The sequence below is a fragment of the Peromyscus californicus genome, unplaced genomic scaffold (assembly GCF_007827085.1).
Source record: "Peromyscus californicus insignis strain IS unplaced genomic scaffold, ASM782708v3 Scaffold_1__1_contigs__length_55948999, whole genome shotgun sequence".
Lineage (NCBI taxonomy): Eukaryota > Metazoa > Chordata > Mammalia > Rodentia > Cricetidae > Peromyscus > Peromyscus californicus.
In genome coordinates, this window is record NW_026294492.1 from 50,991,593 (window position 1) to 51,016,500 (window position 24,908).

Below are 24,908 nucleotides of genomic sequence, written 5' to 3' on the forward strand. Positions count from 1 at the left end.
CAATAAGAAGAACTTTTAAGTCTATACTTACTAAACAACCAAATGGAATTTAAAATCTCGAGCTTGTGACTATGACAATGGAAGCAAAGCTTTCCCAGAGCTACATTAATAGCTTATCAGAACTGCATTGATTAATAAGACTTTGAGCTTTGAAGTCTTAACATAAATGTAGCATGGTGAGAGACAGAAATTTGAAGCATTATTCATTCTTTTTATATACCTTAAATCAATATCTTATCACAATTTAAACTTTGACGTCCTCACACCTTACATACACTTGCATTTACACAACTCAAAACCCCTTTTCTTAGACCTTAAAACATTTCAAATATCTTCAAATCTTAAGCTTTACATGTTACATCTTTTTCTATCTAAACATTCACAATGAGACAGAGTTCATTGTAACACAATTATCCTTTAAACAAAATAGTAAAAAATTTACACTGAAGTACGTTTTGTGAGTTTATCTCCTTTGGAGTCTGATAGCAGGGTAAATGGTGACTAGACTCATTAGTAACTCCAGGAAAGTGAGGCCTGTGGACACATTTTTACATATGAGGAGAACTGAGAAGGCAGCTGAAGTCTTGGGAAAGCAGCTGGGTACTTGCTGTTGATAAAGCTACAGTCAGTCAATATCCTCAGAGATCTAAGGATACATTATAACTGGAAATATAATCTAAATGATCTATGTATCAAATAAAATGAGAGTGACCCATTACCTATACAGGTTACCATAGACTTCAGTGTAGTCAGAAGATTTCTCCAGTCCCGCCTAGCCTGTGGTCCCACAAACACTTATAAAATAATTACTCAGAGGCTTACATTAATTACTAACTGTATGACCATGACCTGTGACTCAATTTTCTTGCTAGCTAGCTCTTATAATTAAACTCAGCCCATTTCTATTACTTTATATGTCACCACTGTTCCATGGCTTTTCCTGTGTGCTGTTACATGCTGCTCCCTGGACAGCAGGATGGCTCCTCTGCCTTTCTTCTTCTTGTCTCTTTCCTGGATTTCCTGCCTGCCTCTAAGCTGTCTTGCCATAGGCCACACAGCTTTATTTATCAACCAATCAGAGCAACACATATTCACAGCATACAGAAAGATATCCCACAGCACTGCAGTGGTCTCCACAGTTTCAGTGGGGACAGTAGTTTTAGGTCTTTGGCTATCATACAAGACAGCATAGGTGTAGCAAGAGCCAACAAATGTATACATGTCAATTTATTAAGGGGTACAATGGGAATACAGACTCACTAATACAAAGCAAGGTATATGCTCTGCTGGTCTGCTTCTGATCCACCTGCCAATCTCCTCAAGTCCGATGGGGACCAACTGCAAGCCATTCTCCACCACCTGACCCAGTCTTGACAACCCAAGAATATGGATGACAACTCTCCCTCAGCTCTTAAGGGGTCACATATGCAGACAAAGCCACAGCCTAGGGCTTCTTCCCCAAAGTCATTGGCTAAATGGAACAATGGGAATACAGACTCACTAATACAAAGCAAGGTATACGCTCTGCTGATCTGCTTCCCACAATAATTCCCACAATACATAGGACTTTGGATGCCAGACCCAAGTCTGAGATTTTGTTCTGTGGAGGAGCAACTTGGAGGAGTGACACTACTTTTACCAGGCAAAGTATGGCAACGAATCAAAAAATATTCAGTTTGAGGAGAGCCCTGACAGCAGGTAAGGCATAGGTCAGTTTTCCCAGTGGTTTGTTGCTGTGGGATGGTCTTTCTGTATGCTGTGAATATGTATTGTTCTTGTTGGTTGATAAATAAAGCTATTTTGTCCAAATGCCAGGTAGAATAAGGTTAGGCATTACATTCAAACTAAGTACTGGATGAGGAAGGGTGGGGTCAGGGCAGAACCTGCAAGTATACCTCGATTGAAAGAAATGGGTTAATTTAAATGTACGAACTAGCTAATAATATATCTGAGCTATCAGCCAAATGTTTATCATTAATATAAGCCTCTGAGTGGTTATTTGGGAATAGGAAGGTGGGAAAGATTCATCCCTTGACAGTGTTACCACAATCCAGACAGAGTTGCCCTGTGCCATCTATATTCTTTGGATACCTTAATGGTTCCATTTATGTTGTGGCAATTCTATCTACAATAGGGAGCTTAAACTTTTTTAAAAAAGTTTTTTGAGATAGGGTTTGTCTGTGTAGTTTTGGTGCCTGTCCTGGAACTCACTCTGTAGACAAGGTTGGCCTCAAAGTATGTCTGAATAGACAATCTTTGCTTGCTTCCAGTCACTTGTTTTAGGATTAAGTTTGAAAATATATACATGGGGATAAATAAGGCTTATTCTTATAATTAATTACATGAGTACTTAGAATGACTATAAGTATAGTTCTGAACATATTAAAGAATTTCATCATTTAAAAGGTGACTAACCATTAACTTCTATTTCTTAATTATCTCTAAAAGTTTACAATAAGTTAGGAGCTTTCATAAGACTAGGACTTTACGTTCCAATTGTATTTAAGGTGACTGACCATTAACTGGCATTTCTTAATTTTCCTCAACAGGTTACAATAAGTGAGTAACTTGGTTTTTCCTTAAAATGATTTTGTATTGCAGCTCTTTTAGTATCAAAATAAAACTTTTATGACTCAGTATAGTCCATAGAAAGACTGGCAACTTTATTGATCCTTTTATAGTGCACCATGAATGAAAATGGGTGTAGTAAAGAAACCAAAATACACATTCTAAGCATTAAAAGGTATTTTCATGTCTAGTTTCTTGAGTTCTTTACATATTTTGGAGATCAGCCCTCTATCAGATGTGGGGTTAGTGAAGATCTTTTCCCATTCTGTAGGCTGCTGTTTTTTCTCACTGACAGTGTCCTTTACCTCACAGAAGCTTTTGAGTTTCAGGGAGTCCCATTTATTAACTGTCAATCTCAGTGTCTGTGTGACTGGTGTTGTAATCAGGTAGTAGCTTCTATGCCAATGCATTCAAGGCTACTTCCCACTTTTTCTTCTATCAGGTTGGTTGTAAATGGATTTATGTTGAGGTGTTTGATCCACATGGGCATGAATTTTCCCAGGAATACATAAGGATGACCTCAGCTAAGACCCTTAGCAATTTTGGAGAGGGAGCCTGAACTGGCCATCTACTGTGATCAGATTAGTGACTACCCTAATTGTCATCAGAGAGCCTTTATGTAGTAACTGATGGAACAGATGCAGAGATCCATAGGCAAGCACTAGGACAAGTTCCAGGAATCCTCCTGAAGAAAGGGAGGAGGGATTGTCTGAGCCAGGGGGGTCATGGTCATGTTGGAAAAACTTACAGAGACAGCTGACCTGAACTGGTAGGTTATAAACTCTGGGCCAACAATTAGGAAGCCTTTATGGGAACAACCTAGGCCCTCTGCATGTGTATGATAGCTGTGTAGTTTGGTCTATTTTTAAGTCTCCTAGCAATGAGATCAGGACCTATCTCTGGTGCTTATCTGGCTTTGGGAATCTGTTCCTCTTGCTGGATTACCTCAACCAGCCTTGATCTATTGGAGGATCTCAGTCCTGCCTCAACTTGATTTGCCATGCTTTGTTCAAGACCATGGGTGTCTTGTCACTTTCTGAATGGAGACAGAGAAGTGGATGGGAAAAGGGGTAGATTGGTGGGGGGGGGGTAAGGGGAGGAGGGTATGGAGGAAAAACTATAGTTAATATGTAAAATAAATTTAAAAAGTTAAATAAAACTTTTATATATAGAAGGCAATATAATGTTTCCATATAAGCATACATTTGTGGAATTATCAAGTAGCTATTTATAAAAACAAAAACAAAACAAAACAAAAAAAATGAGAGGACTAATGTGAAAGAAAAAGAAAGTTGCAAAAGGGTTTTGAATGTTGAAAGGATATAGCAGGAGGAAACATTTGGAATGAGGGACTTGAGTCTGGAGTCTACTTAACAGAAAGTTGGAATGGATGAAACATTAGCTTTTGGAGACAGGAATGGAAAGGAGACAAAAAGTGGAAAAAAGGCTAAATGTGCTGCTTCAACTCAGTTTCCTTGCTCTAAAAATAATAAATAAATAAGATCTTATTGAAGCATGACTGTAATACTGAACCACTGGCACCTCCATCTCACGAAAACACTAGCAGGACAAACCTGCATAGGAGGAAAGCCAGGAGCAGCTCTGACTGTTCCTGGAAAAGGGCGGCACCTGTGACACTTCTTAGTGCTGATGTGTCCTCTGTTCATTATTATATCTTCTTTTAAACTTGAGAAGCAAATCTCCCAATTATTTTAGATTAGAATGTATTTTTGTACAAAGATAAATTCCTAAGATTACAAAGTTATACTCAAACTAAGAAAAGTTAACTTAGAGATCTATGTCTAAAATTGTAAAATCCTGATCTTATAAAAGCTACTAGCTTTTTTAAAAAACTGCTAAAGAAAATTAAGACATATAAATTAGTGACCAATCACCATATAAAACTCAAATCCTTTAAAGTGCTCAAAACTAAGTTTCTAGTTATACTGTGTACAAATCTGATTCATTTTAAAAACAAGACTTGCCCTTCTATATATGTTCTCAAATTTAAGCCTAAAACAATTAACTAAAAGAAAAAAAAAGTTGTCTTAAAAGCAGGTATACTTAATAGCTGGTTGCCTGATCAAATTATGTGTGGGTAAATATACTTATATTCCCCTTTCTCTTCATATATAAATTCAAGGTTTAATAGTATTTATTTTTAGATGTTAAAAGATAGTGTGTTGCCAGATTTTTCTTTGGGTCACCAGCTTGCAAAAACCAGCATGGAGATTCATTATTAATTATCAAAACTTGGCCTATAGATTAGGCTTGTTCCTAGCTAGCTTTTATAACTCTTATTAACTTACTTGTATTCATGTACTTGTTGTTATCACATGACTCTGTGGCTTTTACCTTCCTCCTGCATTTCTACCTCCCTCTTCTCGCTGGTGACTCTGCTGGTTTTCTTCCCAGAGACCTTTCTGTCCCGAGAAGTTCTGAGTAACATCTTCCTGCCCAACTGACGGCCATTCAGCTCTTTATTAAACCAATCACAGTGACGCGTCTTCACAGAGTGTAAAGGACTATTCTGCAGTAGCGATCACTTTGAATTTCAGCCTTCTTTTTGCAAGTGGCTTTTAAATTTAAATCACTTTAATTCTTATGTGCCTGCCTCTGTCTCCCAACTGTTGGGAATAAAGGAATGTGCCTTCCAAGTGCTGGGATTAAAGGTATGAATCACCACCTCACTATGGATTCCTTATACTTATTCTTACACGGTTGTCTTGGTTTAATTTGATTCTACGTTTTCCTTATTTTTTTAAATGTAATCATTTTTGCTGATTTATTCTGAATTTTTTTCCCTGGAAAATTTTAATATTCTAGTCTTAATTAAACCTGATGCCAATTTGCCCACTATTTCATTATTTTCAGATGTTTTCTCTGTCTTGCCATATGAGATACATAAAATTTCATGTCTTTGCTAAGTTTGGCTGGGTGCTGCCATTTCCATTTATGCCTCCCATGACCTGATATCTTTGCACATTCACACAAAGAGCACACACAAAATGATACAACTCGGGGCATGTGTGACGATTCTGGGGGGTAAAGATACTTGCTGCCAAGCCTGTTTTTCTACCTGAGATCCATCCCTGGGAACCACATGGTTGAAGGAGAAAATAGATTCAGGTAAATTGTCCTCAGATCTTCACACATGCATGCTCTCACCCCTACATTAACAAATACATGCAGTCTTAAAATCTTTATAAGGGTACACATGGGATATGTGGGTTCAAATCCTGGCTTATGATCTATTTACTGCCTTGTGATTTTGTGAGAGTGGCTTCACCTCCCTGTGCCTATGTAAGTACAGCACACTTGTTACCATGGTTACAATAACCAATTGGAGCATCAATACCCAGAATTACTCTAGCACAGACTCTCCTCCTTTCCTCTATGCCTCAGCTTCTCATGTGAGAAGTGGAAGGATTTTGCAATATCTTGCTATCTGGGAGGTTTTTGAGTTTTGTGTATTCTCAGCTTAGTGTGCCCCCACAGTGAGCAGGAGGAAAGCCTCCTTTTCGCCATTCTCCTTGTCCTTGTCCAGGGACTGCCGGGCACAGCTCTGGCCCTGGCATGCTCACTCACCCTCTATATGAGGCCACTGAAGTTGCAGCTGAGCCATGACAGGGTGGGCCTAGGTAGTGTCTATCTCTCTTCATAAAAAATGCCTCACACTGCATTTTGGCCCTAGCCCACATAAGACTCTCAGGATATTTCAACCCCAAAGTGGATTAGATCCTGGGCCTGTTCCTATCCTTCCATGCTGAATTGATGGCATTCTACATCAAAGAAGGTTCTGGATTCCAACCTGACCCTTGGAACACTCTGATCTTGTCATGCACCTCTGGCTACTAGCTGTGCATATCCAGACACATAGTTAAGCCCCTCTGTGCTCTGGCTTGCTCACTCAGTAGTCCAGTCCTTTTCTCCAGGTACTTAGGCAGCTGAGGCCAAGGGGCAGGATTCAAGGGCTACGGTGTATGGAGATATTTTATTTGTATTAAAATATTATTTGTATGTTAATAAATAAAGTTGCCCGGGGGTCAGAGCTATTAGCAAGCCATAGGAAAGCAGGGCAGTGGTGGTGTACGCTTATAATCCCAACACTTGGTAGGCAGAGCTAGGTAAGTCTCTGTGTGTTCAGGGCTACAGCCAGTATTGGATACACATACCTTTAATCTCAATACCAATCATAGAAAACGGGGAGGCCTATACAGACAGGCCGTGATGAGGTGGTCATGTGGTTGGGTTTACAACCAATGAGAAGGCAGAACAGAAACTCTATATAAAGACTTTAACACAGGGGTAGCTCTGGTTCGGAGAGGTAGGACCACCACAGGAGGAAGGGTAAGGTTTTAGCTCTTAGCTCTGACCTCTTGGCTTTCTTCTTTGCATTGGTTCTGTGTTTCTTATTTAATAAGAAGGTTGGTTACATCTACAATGGTGAGTTATAGGCCAGTCTAGGCAACTGAGATAGACTCTGTCTCAAAACACACAATTTCTTTTAAGGAAAGTTTTTGTTTGTTTGCAGTTTTTGTTTTTGAGACAAGATCTCAGTGTGGACCTGAATATGAACAACTCAGCTACATCAATGCTTTCACATCAGATGGCAGTCATTGGATAGAATACTTGCTCAGCATACACAAGACTTCTGCATAAACAGGTCCTGGTAGTTGTTATCATTTCTGACAATCTACCTGCTTCCAGAGTCCCATGATGCACATGCGCTATTAGCATTCAGGCAAAATGTTTAGACACTCCATATCTTACCTCCTATGTAATCCGTTTGCAGCGTGGCCATGTAATCTATACACATGCATGGCATGGTTACATAACCTCCCATTCGCATGCTGGAGGTCGTCCTTAAAAGCAGATTCCCTCTTTTAAGAAAACCCCCATACCCTCCCACTTCCTGTCCATTTCTCTCCGGCAGGCCTGCTGCATCAGCCCCAACTTTCCTATCCTCCCTAACAAAACTCTTAAAGTGGGCTTTGTTGTATCTCGTGTTCTGTTCCTGAACCCAGTAAGTAACACTGTTGTTGAGACCAAACAGGCTCTCGTGGCACCCTCATGCCAGAATCCTGAACTGAGGTCAGTTCATCTACAACTGCCCATTTTCCATCTGCCTGGCCACTGCATCTCTTCGCAAAACACTGGCTACTTCAGTGGGTGAGTTTTCCTTCTACCAGTTGGCATAAACATTTTCTTTTTTCTTTCTTTTTTTTTAAAAAAAAGATTTATTTATTATTCATACAGTATCCTGCCTGCATACCAGAAGAGGGTGCCAGATCTCATTATAGAGGATTGTGAGCCACCATGTGGTTGCTGGGAATTGAACTCAGGACCTTTGGAAGAGCAGTCAGTGCTCTTAACCTCTGATCCATCTCTCCAGCCCTCCTATCCCCCACAATAAAACTCTTAAAGTGGGTTTTGTTGTATTTTGTGGTCCGTTCTCACGCCTGGTAAATAACAGCAGTGAAACCTGTCATCCCAGTAATTGGAGGTGGAAGCAGAAAGGTCTTAAGTTCAAAGTCAGCCTGAATTTGATAAGCCTGTATTAAAAACAAAACCTAAAAACAATGATTAACAAAAGAACTATCAGGGCTCAGTGGATGCTGTGGCATGGTCCAGCAGGTAAAGGTGCTTGAAGCCAAGGCTGATGCTTTGGTCCTAAGGACCCAAGTGGTAGAAAGGGAGGACTGGGTCACACAGGCTATCATCTGATTTCAAACTATAATATGCACTCACAAAGATAAGAATAATAAATTAAATCTTAAAAGAAACAAAAAGGGATGAGAGATGGTTTAGCAGTTTAGTACCTGGTGTGAACTGCATGGATACCATTGCTACTTCACAAAGTTCCAGCACTTTGACATTACAGATCTTAAATTTCCAGCATCTTTTACCTTTTAGTTTTAATAATTCTCACTAATTATGTTATGAAGTTTCCTTAAGCCTTTTCCTGTGGGAAATTTTTTTGCGGACTTTTTAATGGCAAGTCTCTTTAAACATAATTCTTGGAAAAAATCCCCACCACCATGGAATCATAGATGTAGCATAACTATGCCTACTCCCACACAAGAATCCCTATTGTGTCCCCCTGATTACACCAAGAATAGGAAACTTAAAGATGTACTAACTGGATACACATAGTTCAAGGATGAAAGCACACTATGAAAGGAAACAATGGGCGTGGATCCAGAAAGGCATTAAGATACTTGCTGAATTTATCACTTTTTGCCTCAGGAAAAATGCTGTGATGAGGTTGATGGTTGGTTTCATCATGGAATCATTAAGTCTCCTTTTAATCTTTCTTGAGTCTAAACTAATGTTCAGTTATAGAGTATAAAGGGTATAGTCCTTTTTCAATAAAGCAACAGCTATCCTCATTCACCCTCAGATCATGGCAATCTTACTTTGTTATTGCCTAATCTCCTTTTTGGGACCTGAACCCCTATGGAGCAGGACTCCAGCAAACACCCCTTGTAGAAAACACAGTTCAGTTTCCAGCTTCCACATGGCAGCTCACATCTGAAATTACCACATTGATTACATCCATGTGGTACTGTCCAGTATGAATTCTTTTGTGAGTAAGAAGACGACTCTTTGTTGCAAAGGATTTACCACATTGATTACATTCAAAGGGTTTCTCTCCAGTATGAATTCTTTCATGACTGAGAAGATACTTCTTCAGTGCAAAGGCTTTACCACATTGACTGCATTCATAAGGTTTCTCTCCAGTATGATTTCTTTCATGACCAAGAAGATTCTTCTTCGCTGCAAAGGATTTACCACATTCATTACATTCATAGGGTTTCTTATCAGTATGAATTATTTCATGACTGTGAAGACTACTCTTCTGGACAAAGGCTTTACCACATTGATTACATTCATAGGGTTTCTCTCCATTATGAATTCTTTCATGACTTTGAAGACTACTCTTTTGTGCAAAGGCTTTACCACATCGATTACATTCATAGGGTTTCTCTCCACTATGACTTCTTTCATGACTGTCAAGATTACCCTTTGTTGCAAAGGATTTACCACACTGATTACATTCATAGGGTTTCTCTCCAGTATGAATTCTTTCATGACTGAGAAGATTACTCTTCTGTGCAAAGGCTTTACCACATTGATTACATTCATAAGGTTTCGCTCCAGAATGAGTTCTTTCATGGCTGAGAAGATTACTCTTCTTTGCAAAGGCTTTAACACACTGCTTACATTTATAGGGTTTCTCTCCAGTATGAATTCTTTCATGACTGAGAAGCTTATAATTCGCTGCAAAGGCTTTACCACATTGACTACATTCATAGGGTTTCTCTCCAGTATGACTTCTTTCATGATTGTGAAGACTACTCTTCCCTATAAAAGTTTTACCACATTGATTACATTCATAGGGTTTCTCTCCAGTATGAATTCTTTTATGACTGTGAAGACTACTCTTCTTTGTAAAGACTTTACTACATTGATTACATTCATAGGGTTTCTCTCCACTATGACTTCTTTCATGATTGTGAAGACTACTCTTCCGTGTAAAGGCATTACCACATTGATTACATTCATAGCGTTTGTCTCCAGCATGATGCTTTTCATGATTGCGAAGACTACTCTTCTGGACAAAGGCTTTACCACATTGATTACATTCATAGGGTTTCTCTCCAGTATGAATTCTTTCATGACTTTGAAGACTACTCTTCTGTGCAAAGGCTTTACCACCTTGATTACATTCATAGGGTTTCTCTTCAGTATAACCTCTATTATGTATTTGAACATAAGTGGGACATGGAAAGGCTTTGTCACATTGCTGATATTCATACCTTTTCTCTCTAGTTTGAATTCTATGTTCTTGATGATGAAGACTGGGACATGCAATGGCTTTATAACTTTGATTGTACTCATAGAGTTTTCCTTCCAAATGAGTTCTTTGGTATACTTCTAAAGAGCAATCAGATCTAAAGTCTTTATCATGTTGATTACATTCATAGAGAGCCTCTTTATTATTGGTTGTTTGGTATGTTTGACGATGCCTGTAAAGGCTAAAGCCGTTAGTAGATGACACACATTTATTATTTTCTCTTCCCACATAAGATTTTTCACATCTTTGAAGAGAATTTGAAGAACTCAGAGTTTGACCACACTGATTGCATTCACAACATTTTCTTATACTGTGAGCCACACTACATGTGCATAGTGAACCAGTACAGTGAAATGCATTTCCATATTCCTGGTACTTATGAGAATTTTCTCCAATGAGAGTTTGTTGATGTATTCCCACTGAAGTTGGAAAACCAATTAATTGTAAACTTGTATCACAGTCATCAAGTCTTCTCATAGTGGGGACTACCACATAGCTTCCAATTGTTCTGAGAGAGACAGAACTACAATGCTTCTTTCCATACCCTTTATGTTCACATGGCTTGTATCTAGAGTGACAGATGATATACCTGGTTAAAAGAAGATAACAAATAAAAGGTTTTCATATTGCATTCACATAGTCAAATGTTTTGTGTGTCATACAGATGGGGAATAGAGATTCATGTTTGTACACCAAGACACCCTCCTGGTCTCTCACAAAGTGCTCCACTCCCTAAACTATGCTAAATCACTACTACAAGAAAATGAGGAACACTAGCTTTAATATGAAAGCTTTGCTTATAAAAGGTCTTGGATACACACTAATCCCCTCATCAATGTATATACCTTATATTATAATCGAATGGCATGACAGTAAGTGGATGGACAGTTCTACAACATGCTTCACACATGGCTATGATTAAAGCCATGACATCCATTATGGCATTGTTTCCTTGACTTGTTTTAATGGAATGCTATGCAAACAGTGATCAGCTACCTGACATTGGAGTACATGGTGTGCAAATTTAATAATCATCACAAAGCTATGCTTATTTACTCAGTTGCTTTTTATTAAAAGTTCAGGGTATACACATAAAATACAAATAAATAAATAAATCTGTTTTTAAAAAAAGTTCAGGGTACATTGACATTTCTTCAGACATACATATATATCAGCTTGCACATGTAAATTACCTTCCATTTCTTCTACAACTCTGACAATGTTCTTCAATATTATGGTCTTCCCATTTGTATCCTAAAATACAGTACCAGAAAATGTGATATATTACTGGAAATTACGAACAATTGAAAGTACTGTTTTTCATGAACTTTAGAACAATGCCTGATTTATTCACCACTGTTTTCTTCTTTAACATTCATAATTATACAAGAGCATCAATCTCCAAGAAAGGCTTCTTTCCTTAAGTTAAAAAGTGACAGAAAGCCCACATTCTTACCTATAGAAGTGAGGTTCCAGTAGGTTTCCAACATCACATCTTTGTAGAGAATCTTCTGGGAAGGATCCAGCAAAGCCCACTCTTCAGGAGTGAAGTTCACATGCACATCCTCATAGGTCACTGCATCCTAAAAGTCCCATATATGTTCTTAATTGAAATAATGAGACTGACTGAATTGCAAAAGTACACTTCATTGAGAATATATTTACATAATTCTCTGTGCTCGAAACAGTCTATGACATGGTTTAGTAAATATCAAATGCAGTCACCAACTCATTTTAAAAGGAAACAGAAAAATAGGATGACATCTTCCATTCCTGTGCCCCGAATAGAATACGCCACATCAGGAGAAATGCCTAATAATACAGAGAGACATGCAACCTGCGTAACACTATAGTATACATCAGCAGAATAATTTTTATCAAAAATTATTAACTTCAAGAAAGGACAGACAATAAGGGTGGGGTGGTACACACCTCTAATCCCAAACCTCAGGAGGTAGAGACAGGTGAAACCCTGAGATTTCTAAGCCTGCCTGGTCTATGTATAGATTCCAGGACAGCCAAAGGTACATAGTGAGAGCCTGTCTCTATAAAAAACAGAAAGCACTCAGGCCTCACTCAAAATTCCTCCATAGAGTTAAACATTCCCGCCTGTTCTGAACTTGTCTATCATAAGCTGGAGTGACCCCTATTGAACTATAAGGGTAATAATTCCCAGGAAGGAAAGCATTTTTAAGAAGTTACTGACAGATCAATGAGTTCTCAAGAACATTAGTAAAGTAAATGCTGATCCTAAAACAGTAAAACAAACACCAAAAGGGTGGGAGTATAGACAGATGGGTCAACAGATAAGATCATCTGCTGTGCTGGCTGTGGTGGTGGTGCCCACCTTTAATCCCAGTACTTGGGAGGCAGAGGTAGGCTGATCTTTGTGAGTTCAAGCCTGGTCCACAAAGTAAGTTCCAAGATAGCTAGGACTGTTACACAGAGAAACTCTGTCTAAAAAAAAAAAAAACAAAAAACAAAACAAAACAAAACCCCCCCCCCAAAAAAAATTAAAGAAAAAATACATCATGTTTTGCTTTTGAAGAGGTTCTAGATCATTTTCCAACACTCACTGGAAGTGAACAACTATTCCTGACTCCAGGTCAAGAGAATCCAATGCTCTCTCTTCTGCCTTCAGTAAATGCCAGGAAGACAATTGGTAAACACACACACACACACACACACACACACACACACACACACACACACGCAAAAGTTTCAGACATTTGAACACAATATAAAAGTGTAAAAACATACACAAAGGTAGGGGCAATATTACACACTAGCAATTCACTGATTGAGGAGATCACTATTAATTTCATGAATGAATGCATTCTTGCTCTGAAAAATGACACCAATGCCAAAGTTCAAAAGTCATGATGTGGGTAAAGTTCTGAACAAGAGAAAATGCTACACATACAAAAACCAGATTCCATCCACCAAAAATATAAACATAAAAATATCAGGCAAGAAATATGGATTGGCAGGAAGGGCAATTGCTTCTACTTCTTCCTTACATTGTTTAAGAATGAAATGGAGTTTCTACCCTTGGTGATGGCATGCCTACATGAGAAGGAAGGGGGCTGCTCGCTTTTAACAAAACAAAGAAATGTGGTGAGACTATATTCCTCTGGAAAGGCTCCTCCTACTAAGGGTTTTGTAAGTCACCAATGAAGGCCCACACCAAAGACAAATGCTCAAACTCAGCACACTACCTGCAAGGTGTTTCATTCAACCCTCAACATTTTGACACAGGTCATGACAAGCTCACCATCAAACCATGATGCAAATTGCATTTACTCTGATTTCAAAGATCCTCATATTATGAATGTCCACACTTTCCTCTAACATGCAAAGCAACCTCTTAACTGTGACCTCATGTAATATCAAAACACAAATCACATCAAACCAATACACAAAGGGACAGAATATACATTTCCCCTTCAAGGAATTAAGGAGAGATTGGACCAAGGTAAGTTTGAAACCATGAAGGGTAAACACCAAATCCTGCAGCTCTGTGTCAGGTACCTAGGGGTTCAGTTTTAAAAGGTTTATATGGCTCTTACACCCTGCAACTTCTCATACATCTCTATCTTTGGCTACTTCTACTTCCTACATCCAGCTATTCATGACATATGTGTCTCAACATATTGTTACCTCAAAATGAAACTGAGGCCTAATCTCATGGCTCAGTGTAAGGAAGTCTGACATTCTTCACCGAGGCTCATGAGCTCTAGACCCAACACTAAGGCTTCAGGTTACTATTATCTTTAAGACATGGTGTACTTGTAGCCACAGGTGACCTTGACTGTCATTTGTCATTTGACAGCCTTGAACTTGATATTCCTGCCTTAATTTCCAAATCCTAGGATTATAAGCATATTCTACCACTCTGGGCTTCATGGTTGCAGTTTTTAAAGTGGTTAGAGCTGGACTTCTTCATTCAGTGACACAAAGGAAATATGGGATACATGAAAGTTGACCATTCCTGGCAAAGGGAAAAAGGCCCTAAGGTGATAATGTGCTTGACAACCCAAAGCACTGAAGCATGGTTAAGCAGTGTCAACAGAGAACCAGGAAAAACAGTGGACTTGGGAGGAGTTGACTTTACAAGGAATTTACTGTTAGGCCTTCGGTTTAGAGAATAATGTGTATAGCAACATGACCTGCATTGTTGTTTAGATCTCTGGCACTTACAGCTGGCTTAGCAGTTAAAGAGCACTGCCAGCTTTTCCAGAGGATCCAGGTTTGATTCCTTGCAACCTCATGGAGACTCAATGATCAGAACTCCAGTTCCAGAAGATTCAGTACCCTCTTCTGGCATTCTGAGACTGCAGACATTCATATGGTACATGGATATACATACAGGAAAAACACTCATACACATTCCATCAATAATTTAAAGAAAAATGAAATAAAATAAAAGATCTGACTGCTGACTTAAAACATAAATGGTTGGAGAACTAGAGATCTGGGGGATGAATAGAATCAGATCACTTAGGGTCACTGCATGGCTCAGTAGTTACCAGGACTTGGTGTTCCTCCAAAGGGCCTGGGGTTTGTTTCCCAGTATGCACATGGTGGCTCAGGACCACCTCTAACTCCAGTTCAAAGTGATCAAACTCTTTTCTGGTCTATTTGGCATGAGGAATACATGCTGCACACAGGCATTTAAGCAGGAAACACATTCATATATAGCAACATTATAATTAAAACCCTATTAAAAAGAAAAAGATTATAGGATCTGAGGATGTAGCTCAGTTGGAAGCATACTTGCCTAGCATGCATGAATCTCTCAGTTTAATTCCTAGTCTATAAAGGGGACAAGGATAGTGTGGTGGTTAGAAAGAAAATCTCCTCCAAAGGGAGTGGCACTATTAGGAGATGTGTCATTGTTGGAGGAGGTGCGGTGTTGTTGGAAGAAGTGTGTCACTGTGGAGGTGGGCATTGAGGTATCCATATATGCTCAAATTACTACCATTGTCTCAGCCCACTTCCTGTTTCCTTCCCTGCAAGATGTAAGACTCTCAACTCCTTCTCCAGCACCATGTCAGCCTGCATGCTGCCATGTCCCACCATGATGATAATGGAATAAACCTCTGTCTTGTAAGTGAGCCACTCCAATTAGATGATTTCCTTTGTAAGAATTACCATGGCCATGGTGTCTCTTCACAGCAATAAAAACCCAAAGACAGATTAGAATGGCTGTCATCCCAGCACTTGAGAGGTGGAGGTAGAAAGATCAGAAGTTCAAGGTCATTCATGGGTAAACAGGGAGTTTTTGGACAACCTGTGCAATGAGACTTTGCCTCAAGAAATAAGAACACAAAAAGATTCACACAAGAATATCCCAGGAGAAAGAAGAGCAAAGCACTTGGGATCCATGTCACAAAAGAGTTGTAAAAGACCACAAGTCTGGAATAGGTATCGATTCCTTCATAGTTAAACAAACTGTCATCCTGGACTCGGGAACTGAACTCTGCCTTCAGGAAACTCCATATGCACACTCACAGCTTAGCCATCTTTCCAGTCTCTGTAAACTGTTTAAGTACAACTACAATGTAGCTTCAATTTCTGAATGTTATGACAGAATACATGTACATGTTTATCTTAGAGTAAGAAAAATTTTAGAATGCCCCAGCAATCTTTGATCAGAAAAATAACCAATCCCTGAGCATAAAATCTAGCCAATCTGAGCTTGTCCAAGCTCAAGGGGATTGAAATCTGACCAATTCCCTCCCTAAAAATCTTCTCCCTGGAAAAACTCCACCCTTAAGAAGCCCTACATAAACCCCTCGGCCTGTTCAGGTATCAGCTGTCCTTCTCCACACTGGCAGAGGCAGCCACTCTCCCGGACTCCTCCTTCCCAAATACATCTCTTTCTTGAGAGAGTTTTGGGTGAAGATCTTTTGCTAGCGAGGAGCTGGGAAGCTCCCTTAGAGGGGCAGAGCAGAAGAAGAAACAGACACATCTGCTGGGAAACTCCTTTAGGTGCAGGGCAGAGCTCAGCTGTAAAGGCTCTCTCTCAGAGGAACAGGAGTGCCACATCCTGTGGGGATCCATCCTCTACAGGACCCCAAGTTCAGGTATACCCTGACATTCTGACAAGTCAGGATACCGTTCTCCTCACAGCTGCAGGTATACCATGACTTTCCCGACAAGTCAGGATACATTTCCCTCCTGAGCTGTAACAACTACAGCAGGGCCTCAGTCCAGGCCCCAACACCCATGGCCATCTAAGCAGAATGCACATGGGCCAGGGGAAATAGTTCCTCAGATGAGCATTCCCGCCACTTTGTGCCTGCTCTAAGCAGTTCCAGGGAAAGGGAAAAGTTCTCCTGGGCTGAGCCCTAAGAAAAAAAAGAAAGTTTCACTACTTTCTCCTCCACAATTTGTGTTTCTTTTCAACCAGTGATCTGTAAAACCCACCAATCTCTTTGAAAACTGTGAAAACGCTGCCCCTGGACTGGGCAAGGGAATTGCTGCCAGGCAACGCAGCCAGGAAAGAACAGACATTCCCTTCTGTCCACCACTGACCAAGGGCATTTTAAGAAATTTCACTAAGTACTTTTTAGAAAGATTAAAGGCAGCTGCTAAAAAGATTTCCTTTGTCGCCTAGTCAGCCAGGGTATTAGAAAAATGTTATAAAAGTTTTAAAAAATTTTAAAGGTAAAACTAGGTCCCAGTTGCTGGAGGTAGTTCAAAAGGTGTTTGCTAACAACAATAAACTGATTGGGACAAGAACTTCTGCACAAACTGAAAGCCACCTTCACCTTCTCTGATAATGAGACATAGACTACAGATACACAGAAAAAATTTGGTATCTTACCCTCTGTCAGAAGAATATATGAAAGTTATTCCTCCAATGAAAAGATAAATAATACCAAATGACCCTGGAAAAAAGTGGGAAAATGAAGCTCACATGCCTGGCTTGATGAGACAGGCATCCTGGTGCCCTGCCAGTCACCCTGGAATATGCCTCTCCTGCCTATGAAGAAATCTGGTACCTCTAACTCTCATGAGTCTGGTTCTTCCAGAGAAACACTGTCTTGGATCTGAAAGATGCATTCTTTAGCAGTGTGGATTCAGTTCTCTTTGCTTTTAAATGGAAAGACCCAGTGGGAGGTTATAATGGGCAACATACCTGGACCAGGTTGCCCCAGGAGTTAAAGAAACAAAATGTAGAATTCCTACCCTCTCATCAGAGGTTTCCTAGGAAAACAGATTATAAAGGATCCACTGAGGGATTTAACTAGCAGCTGAAGGGAGGTAAAAGGAGCCTGTCTCAGAATAGCATTGCTGTCATCCTTCAGATCCCAACTCAAAAGACTAAGACAAGTTCAAGAGCTCCTGGGTGCAGCTGGATATTGATATCTCTGGATACCAGTCTTTCTGGAAATGGCAAGGCCTCTATACACCAGCACAAAGGGGGCCCTGAGCCCCTAATATGGACTGAGACTGAACAAAAGCCATTTTAAGGCTTTAAAAACAGCTATGATTTCCACTCCAACCATAGAATTCCCAGATGTCTCAAAACCTTTTCATCTGTTTGTCCCCAAAATACAGATAAAAAGGAGTTTTAACCCAAAATCTGAGGCCATGGAAATGTCCTGTGATGTACCTGTCCAAATGACAGGACCCTGTAGCTACAGGTTGGCCCATGTGTCTAACAGGAATCAAGGCTAATGCTAGTTTAATGAAAGAAAACAAGTTAATTTTGAATCAGGATCTTATATTCACAGCACACCACAACATGGTTGAAGCTACCCACTTCTATGTTGACACAGGTGCTCATCCATGACTGTCAAGAGATGGAAGATGAAACCAGGTACATGGGAGCTATAGCAGTTCCATTAACTGAAAAAAATTAGGACCCACATCGGGTACCTCAGCCCAGACAGCAGAACTGATTGATCTGACCTAGGGTCTCCGGTGGGGAAAGGAAAGTCCTCCACCATACACATGACAGTCACTATGCTTTTATTGTTGGGCATGCCCACAGTATGATCTATACAGAAAGAGGGCTTTTCACGACATGGAAAAAGGACTTTAAAAAATCTTGGCCATCCTAGAAGCTATTTGGCTTCCCCTACAAATTGCTGTCCTCACCTGCTGGGCTTCTGACATAGCTGCCCACAAACCAGTGGGGCTACTTAATATTATGGAATCGGGGTGGGGTGGATGACATTCTGATGACATACCGTGACCCTTTACTGCCTGACACTCCATGGTAAAATAAAATGGACAGTTCAAAACCACAGGATGATGGAGGACACCAGAGGGAAGGATCATTCTCCCCCCAAACAACTGACTGGACTGTTGGTAACTAACCTTCAAAGGCTACTCATGTGGGGTTCACAAAACTTTCAGAGTTGAATCAGACAAAGGCATATTATACCTAGACAGGACAGCCTAGCAAGGGATGTCTCAGCCAGATGCCAGGTTTGTGCTCACATAAATCCAAAACAGAGAGCCCTTACCCAGGAAAGCATCCAAATAACAGAGCAAGACCCCCAAGAATTCTGGGGAAAATGACTTCACCAAGATCCGCCCTGCCCAGGGAGGATAACAGTACTGGCTAGTTTGGATAGATACACCTTCCTGGTCGGTAACAGTGTTTCCCCACCCAGACTATAAAACTCAAGTAGTAGCTTAAAAAGCTCCTTCAGGAACTGGTCCCATGATTTGGACTCCCTCTAGCAATGGGGTCCAACAATGGCCTGGATTTCATAGCCAAAAATCTCTCAATGAATAGCCAAAGCTTCACATATAGACCAAAAACGTCATACATATCTCATACATGCTGCATACAGCTCTCAGAGTTCTGGCCAGATAAAAGGAATAAATAGGACACGAATTAAAAAGAAAAAATAACAAAACTCTCATTAGAGTCTACCAAGAACTGGATAGGCCTCCTTCCCTTGCGTTGCTTCTGCCAGCTGCACCCCATATAATGAGAAATTGACCCCCCTGTGAGATTATGTTTGAAAAACCTCCCCCACTGTTCCCAGGCTCTGAAACCAACTGTTTGCAAACAGTCTAATCATTAATTTTTCAGGTCACTACAGGCACTCCAGCCCTCCATAAAGGCTATTCACTGGACTAGCCTAGACACCCAGCTGACCTCCCAGTCCACCACCAGCTTATCCTTTTTCCAGTCCAATGATACTGTCTGGGTCAAGTAAGTAGACAAAGAAACACTGGAACTAACCTGGAAAGGACCCTAAAAGGTGATTCTCTCCACTAATATATATGGCAGTGAAGAAAGCTGGCATTACACCATGGATCTACCACACCTAGGTCAAGAAAGCAGAAGCCACAGATGCTGCCACATGGACTGTCTCGGGACTATGGACCCATTAAAATTAGGTTTCATTGATCCCAAAGCTGTTCTACTCCCCATCCCTCTACTTCCTCCTCCTGAGTCTTACATTGGTTATGAATACAGGATAAATGCTGCAACCCCCACTGACCTTAGGCCTGGACTAGGGAACTAAGGACAGATAGAAGGAAGGTAACTCAGACCAGCAACCCGTATTCATTGTGACCTCTGCTTACTGATGACAATGTTAAATGTCTGGTTGTATTTGAGAAAGGAAAGATATGGTGGTTTATCTTTTGATATAGAAATACAGAGTTTACAATTCTCTGCATACCCTGTGGTTGGACCCCCTGGTTGTCAGAAACAGAGAATCAATTGTGAAAACGGTTTGTGAAACAGGCTTCCTGGAAAACATCATTAAAAAGATTCTGACCTATGGGAAACGGAAATCCTTGCAGAATCAGACCTATGCTACAGGAAGGAACACTGAGGATGGACTCAATCATTCCCAGCCAGAAATAGGCCAGGATTGCTGGTTATGCTTAAACACCTGGCCCCTGTCATACTACATAGGGATAGGAGTTAACCAGACTGTCAGCCCATTGACTGACAGAACTTGCTATGACTAGGGGTCAGCCCAAATTAATGTTCTGCTTTATGGGCTAATTCATGGGGATAACAGTATTTCCAAGGCCCTGAGACTATTTGGTGGGCATGTACCAATGGTTTAACTAAATGTGCCTCGTCTGATGCTTTCCAAACTAGGCAGACAGGTTGATCAGCACCTGATGGTAATAAAACATTCCATTTCTGAATTAAAACAACAGTTAGATTCCCTTACAAAAATGATCCTACAAAACTGAAAAGATTTAGGCTTTCTTCTCATGAGATAAAGAAAACTATGTAAGACTCTGGAAAAAACTTGTTGTTCCTATGATAATTGATCAAAGTAATTTATAAAAAAAACTACTGTCATGGTTGGGGAAATAATTGATACCAGTCTATGTTCTCCTTGTCCCATTGACTAACTACTGTGCTATTGGTACTGACTGGGCCTTTAATTCTCATTCTGATTGGATTAATGGTGGGGCCCTGCATCTTAACTAAAACAACATGAGTCCATGATGTGACTCATTCATTAAGTCCAGGGGGAATGTAACAGGCTCAAGTCCTTAGTAGGCCCCCAGACCTTGGCACAACTGACTCCAAGATGGAAGTGCCATTCAGGCTGCAAAACTCAGCATGTAGAAAGTACCACTAGCTAAAAGAAAACAAATGCCTAATCCATCAAAGTACATATTTATAGGAACTCTCTAAATGTGCTAACCTTGCTTTTTGGACTGTAGTTCTGCTTCTGGCTAAATGTTCCTGTTAACTGAAGTATGTCAACCCAGAACATGATTTTTGTGCTTAAAAGCTTATTGTGAAAAAGGATCAGGGCTACACTGGGATCCAGAATATCCAGTGTACTTTCAGGCAGAAAATAAAGACTTTCTATTGGTTTAAACCCATGTCCAAGCTGTTGTTTGTTTTTGCTCTTTAGGGGGCCCACCATCCAGCTCCCAAATAAATCACACACAGAGGTTTACTCTTAATTATAAATGGTTGGTCTTGGCTTGGCTTTTTTCTTGCCAGCTTTTCTTAACTTAGATTAGCCTGTCTGTCTTTTGCCTCTGGGCTTTCACCTTTCTCTATTTCTGTATACCTTTCTTTCTTACTCTGTGGCTGCTGTATAATGGGGTGTCTGACTCCTGGAGTCCTCCGCCTTCTCTGGATACTTCTCTTCTTCAAGATTTCTCCTATATATTTTCTATGCCTGCCAGCCCTGCCTATCCTTTCTCCTGCCTTGCTATTGGCCAGTTCTTTATTAGCTCATCAGGTGTTTTAGATAGGCACAGCAACACAGCTTCACAGAGTTAAAGAAAACACAACAGAAACAAAAGCAACACACCTTAAAATAATATTCCCCAACACAAGCAGTATTCTCTCACAACAAGCACCTCACGTCCAAAACTGACCACACACTCAGACACAAAGTAAGTCTCAAGAGATACAAGAAAGTTGAAATAACTCCCTGCATCCTATCAGACCACCACAGATTAAAGCAGGACGTCAACAACAGCAGAAGCATCAGAAAGCTTACAAACTTGTGGAACCTCAATACATTTCTAGTAATGAATAATGGGTCAGGATAGATAATAAAGAAAGAAATGAAAGATTTTCTAGTCATAACTGTTCCACAGACTGAATGCTTTCCAAAGGAATCACTCCATGGGGCTGGAGAGATTGATCAGCAGTTAAGAGGATTGGCAGCTCTTCCAGAGATCCTGAGTTCCATTCCCGGCAACCACATGGTGACTCAAAATCATCTGTAGTGGGATATGATGCCCTTGTCCAAAATAAAGGTATATATGCAGATAGAGCACTCATATATATATAAAATACATAAAATAAATAACTAATCTTTAAAAAAAATCACTGTTTTTCAAAACCAACACCCACCCCCCAAATAAGATCAGTCCATTACTCTTTCATTTATCCGTATTTGATTTCCCAGGACATGTACAGAACAGAGAGAGAGATAATAAAACAAAATATTACACAACCTGCCTTACTGATTCTTCTCTTGCTGTGAAGCATTATGACCAAGGCAATTCTTATAATGGAAGGCTTTTAATTTGGGGATTAATTACAGTGACAGAGGGTCAGTCTATTCTCATCTTGAAAAGAAGAATCACAGTGGCAGGGAAGGAGCTGAGTGTTACATCCTAACACAGAGGCAGAAAGGAACACGTGCCTTGCACTGGGCTTTAGAAACCTCAAAGTCAGCCCACATTGACACACCAATACAAACAAGACACACCTACTCCCACAAGGGCATGCCTCCTTATTTTACATAATTACTTCTCCCTAATTGGGGCCAACCATTCAAAGATACGAGCCTAAGGTTGTGAGCAAATATAAACCATGGAAGAAATACAACCTTAGAAGAAAGAGCTCTAATGGAAAAGAGTGAATGATATTAAGGAAAACAGAGAGAGGAAGATGGGACGACAGAGAAAAAGACAGACAGAGAAACAATGGAAAAAATATTCCATCCAAATAGGAGGAGCCAACTCCCCTGGCTGGGTTACAGGCTTCCTTAATATAACCTTCCCTGCCCCATCTAAGAAGAGATTAAACAATTCAAGGCCTCCAAACTCAGGTTTAAGTCCCTATCTTTTCCCTGAGTGCATGGCATTATTCCTTGTTTTCCTCCCTACCCAGTTCCTTAGTAAATCTGGGAAACAATGGATCACGTCTGGTGGAAACAATGAAGGCAGTCAGTCTCTTGGTGTGCTGAAGTGTGACTGCTGTAGATGAGGCCATCGGAAGCTGCATTTCTAACTCGGTTGTTATGCCACACAAGGCTACAAAAGTTTTAAATTTTATTTACCTTTTTTTTTTTTTTTTAAAGACAGGGTTTCTCTGTGTAGCCCTGGCTGCCCTGGAACTCACTTTATGGACCAGGCTGGCCTCTGCTTCCCAAGTACTGGGTTTAAAAGCATGCACCAACACCACTGATTTAACTATTTTAACAAATTAAACCCCAAAGTCTTCAGTCCAGCAAACATGGAGAGTCACAAATCTGTCTGATCACAGCCCAGACCAGACTCAATTGGGAGAAAATGGGGCCAAGCAACATCTTGTGTTGGGGACTGAGGAGAGAGTGAAAGACCTGGATGACAACAATCGGCTTCAACTGTTTACAGTCAGTTGGGGAAACTCGTCCATGGACTCAACTGTCTCTGGCTGGGGTCATGGAATTCTTTCCTCTGTTCCCTAGCTGCATGGAGCCTACCTGCCTAGGACAAGGGACCATCTCCTCCTACATACATGCAAACCTAAATAAAGAGTCTTTTTAAGGAAAGGATGTAACAGTGCACATTTAACCATGGAGAGGTGGGGATTCCACTGGAACTGTGCCTGATGGAAGATGGGCTTCCTTAGCAGGGGGCAGGACTAACCTTGAGTAGAAAGCAGCCAAGTGGTTGCTTTCTTGTCATCTTGCCTATTATGTCAATATTATATCATGACAATACAGATTGAGCCATAGATCCGGCAAAAGTCCAATGAAAAGTCTAACAATTTATGCTATAAATTATAAGCAACAGAAATTGCGTGAGAAAAGGTCATCATGAATGAAAAAATGATCAACACATGACTGAATAAATAGTACACACAGTAACCATCTGACTTCTAACTTTGAATGAAACTGTAATAAAGACTGCACTGAACTGGGTGGTGGTGAAGGCACACACCTTTAAACCCAGCACTTGAGAGTTTGAGGCCAGCCAGGTCCAGAGTGAGTTCCAGCACAGCCAGGGCTACACAGAGAAAACCTATGGGGGGGGGGGGGGGGGGCGGGGGGGGAGACTGTACTGTCCAGGAAAGAATAAAGTGATTAAGAGAACAAGAGAGGAAACTTAGAAATAAAAACACAATAAATACAGCGTCAAATGTGACAGGAGGCCAGGAAACCCAGGAAGGGTGGCCTTACTGCCATATTCACATATTCAGTAAGGCATCCACATGCAAATGTGTTAATGACACAGACTTTAGGTCCTGCACAGAATTAACTGCACACGGTCTACACCTGAATGTTCAGTGCCAAGTACAGAACTTCTAGAAGGCACAAGAGTGACCAGGGCTCTGCAAGTTACCAAATCTGCATTCCCTAGCTACAGTAAAAACACCGCATGCGCGTGTACTGCATGGTGTCTAGGATGTTTCCACACAAAAGCTCACACGCCCCCATGCTCTGCGCAGGCGCATACCTCAGAGCTAAATCCTCAGTGGTCCCGCTTGTGCCTGGGAGTTGCAGGGACCTCAGGGGACCAAAGGGAATCACTCCGGACACCGCGACCGGACGCCATTTCCACAGCCCCGGGGAGGACACTACACAAGCTCCCGTGGCTCGTCTCCGTGGGGATAGCGGCCCCTCACTCACCATGGCGGATATGGAGCTCGCCTGCTCACCTCACCGGCTCCCAGAAGCCGGTCACAGCCCAGCGTATGAAACAAGACAGGTTACCTCAGCCTTGGTCCCCACAGCCGGCAGCATTGGGGAACGGAAGTGCCCTCCCCATTCTGACTGGCAGTCCATCTCGAGGC

The 24,908-nt window shown here is 40.8% G+C and overlaps 1 protein-coding gene across 1 annotated transcript; it reads right to left on the minus strand.

Moving 5' to 3' along the window:
• Nucleotides 1-539: 539 nt before the first annotated feature.
• Nucleotides 540-24,885, minus strand: LOC128115829 (zinc finger protein 883-like). The gene is made up of 4 exons (XM_052746924.1): nucleotides 24,745-24,885; nucleotides 11,886-12,012; nucleotides 11,623-11,683; nucleotides 540-11,018 (listed from the first exon to the last, which is right to left on the minus strand). The coding sequence occupies exons 1-4, from the start codon at nucleotides 24,745-24,747 to the stop codon at nucleotides 9,071-9,073; spliced, it is 2,139 nt and encodes a 712-aa protein (XP_052602884.1). The 5' UTR covers nucleotides 24,748-24,885; the 3' UTR covers nucleotides 540-9,070.
• Between the last annotated feature and the right edge of the window lie 23 nt (nucleotides 24,886-24,908).

Excerpts from the sequence above, each read along its gene's own strand:
- LOC128115829 (XM_052746924.1), bottom strand. Across the intron at positions 11,684-11,885 it reads CTGGAACCTCACTTCTATAG|GATACAAATGGGAAGACCAT; the intron begins GTAAGAATGTGG and ends ACTGTATTTTAG. Across the intron at positions 11,019-11,622 it reads AGTTGTAGAAGAAATGGAAG|GTATATCATCTGTCACTCTA; the intron begins GTAATTTACATG and ends TCTTTTAACCAG.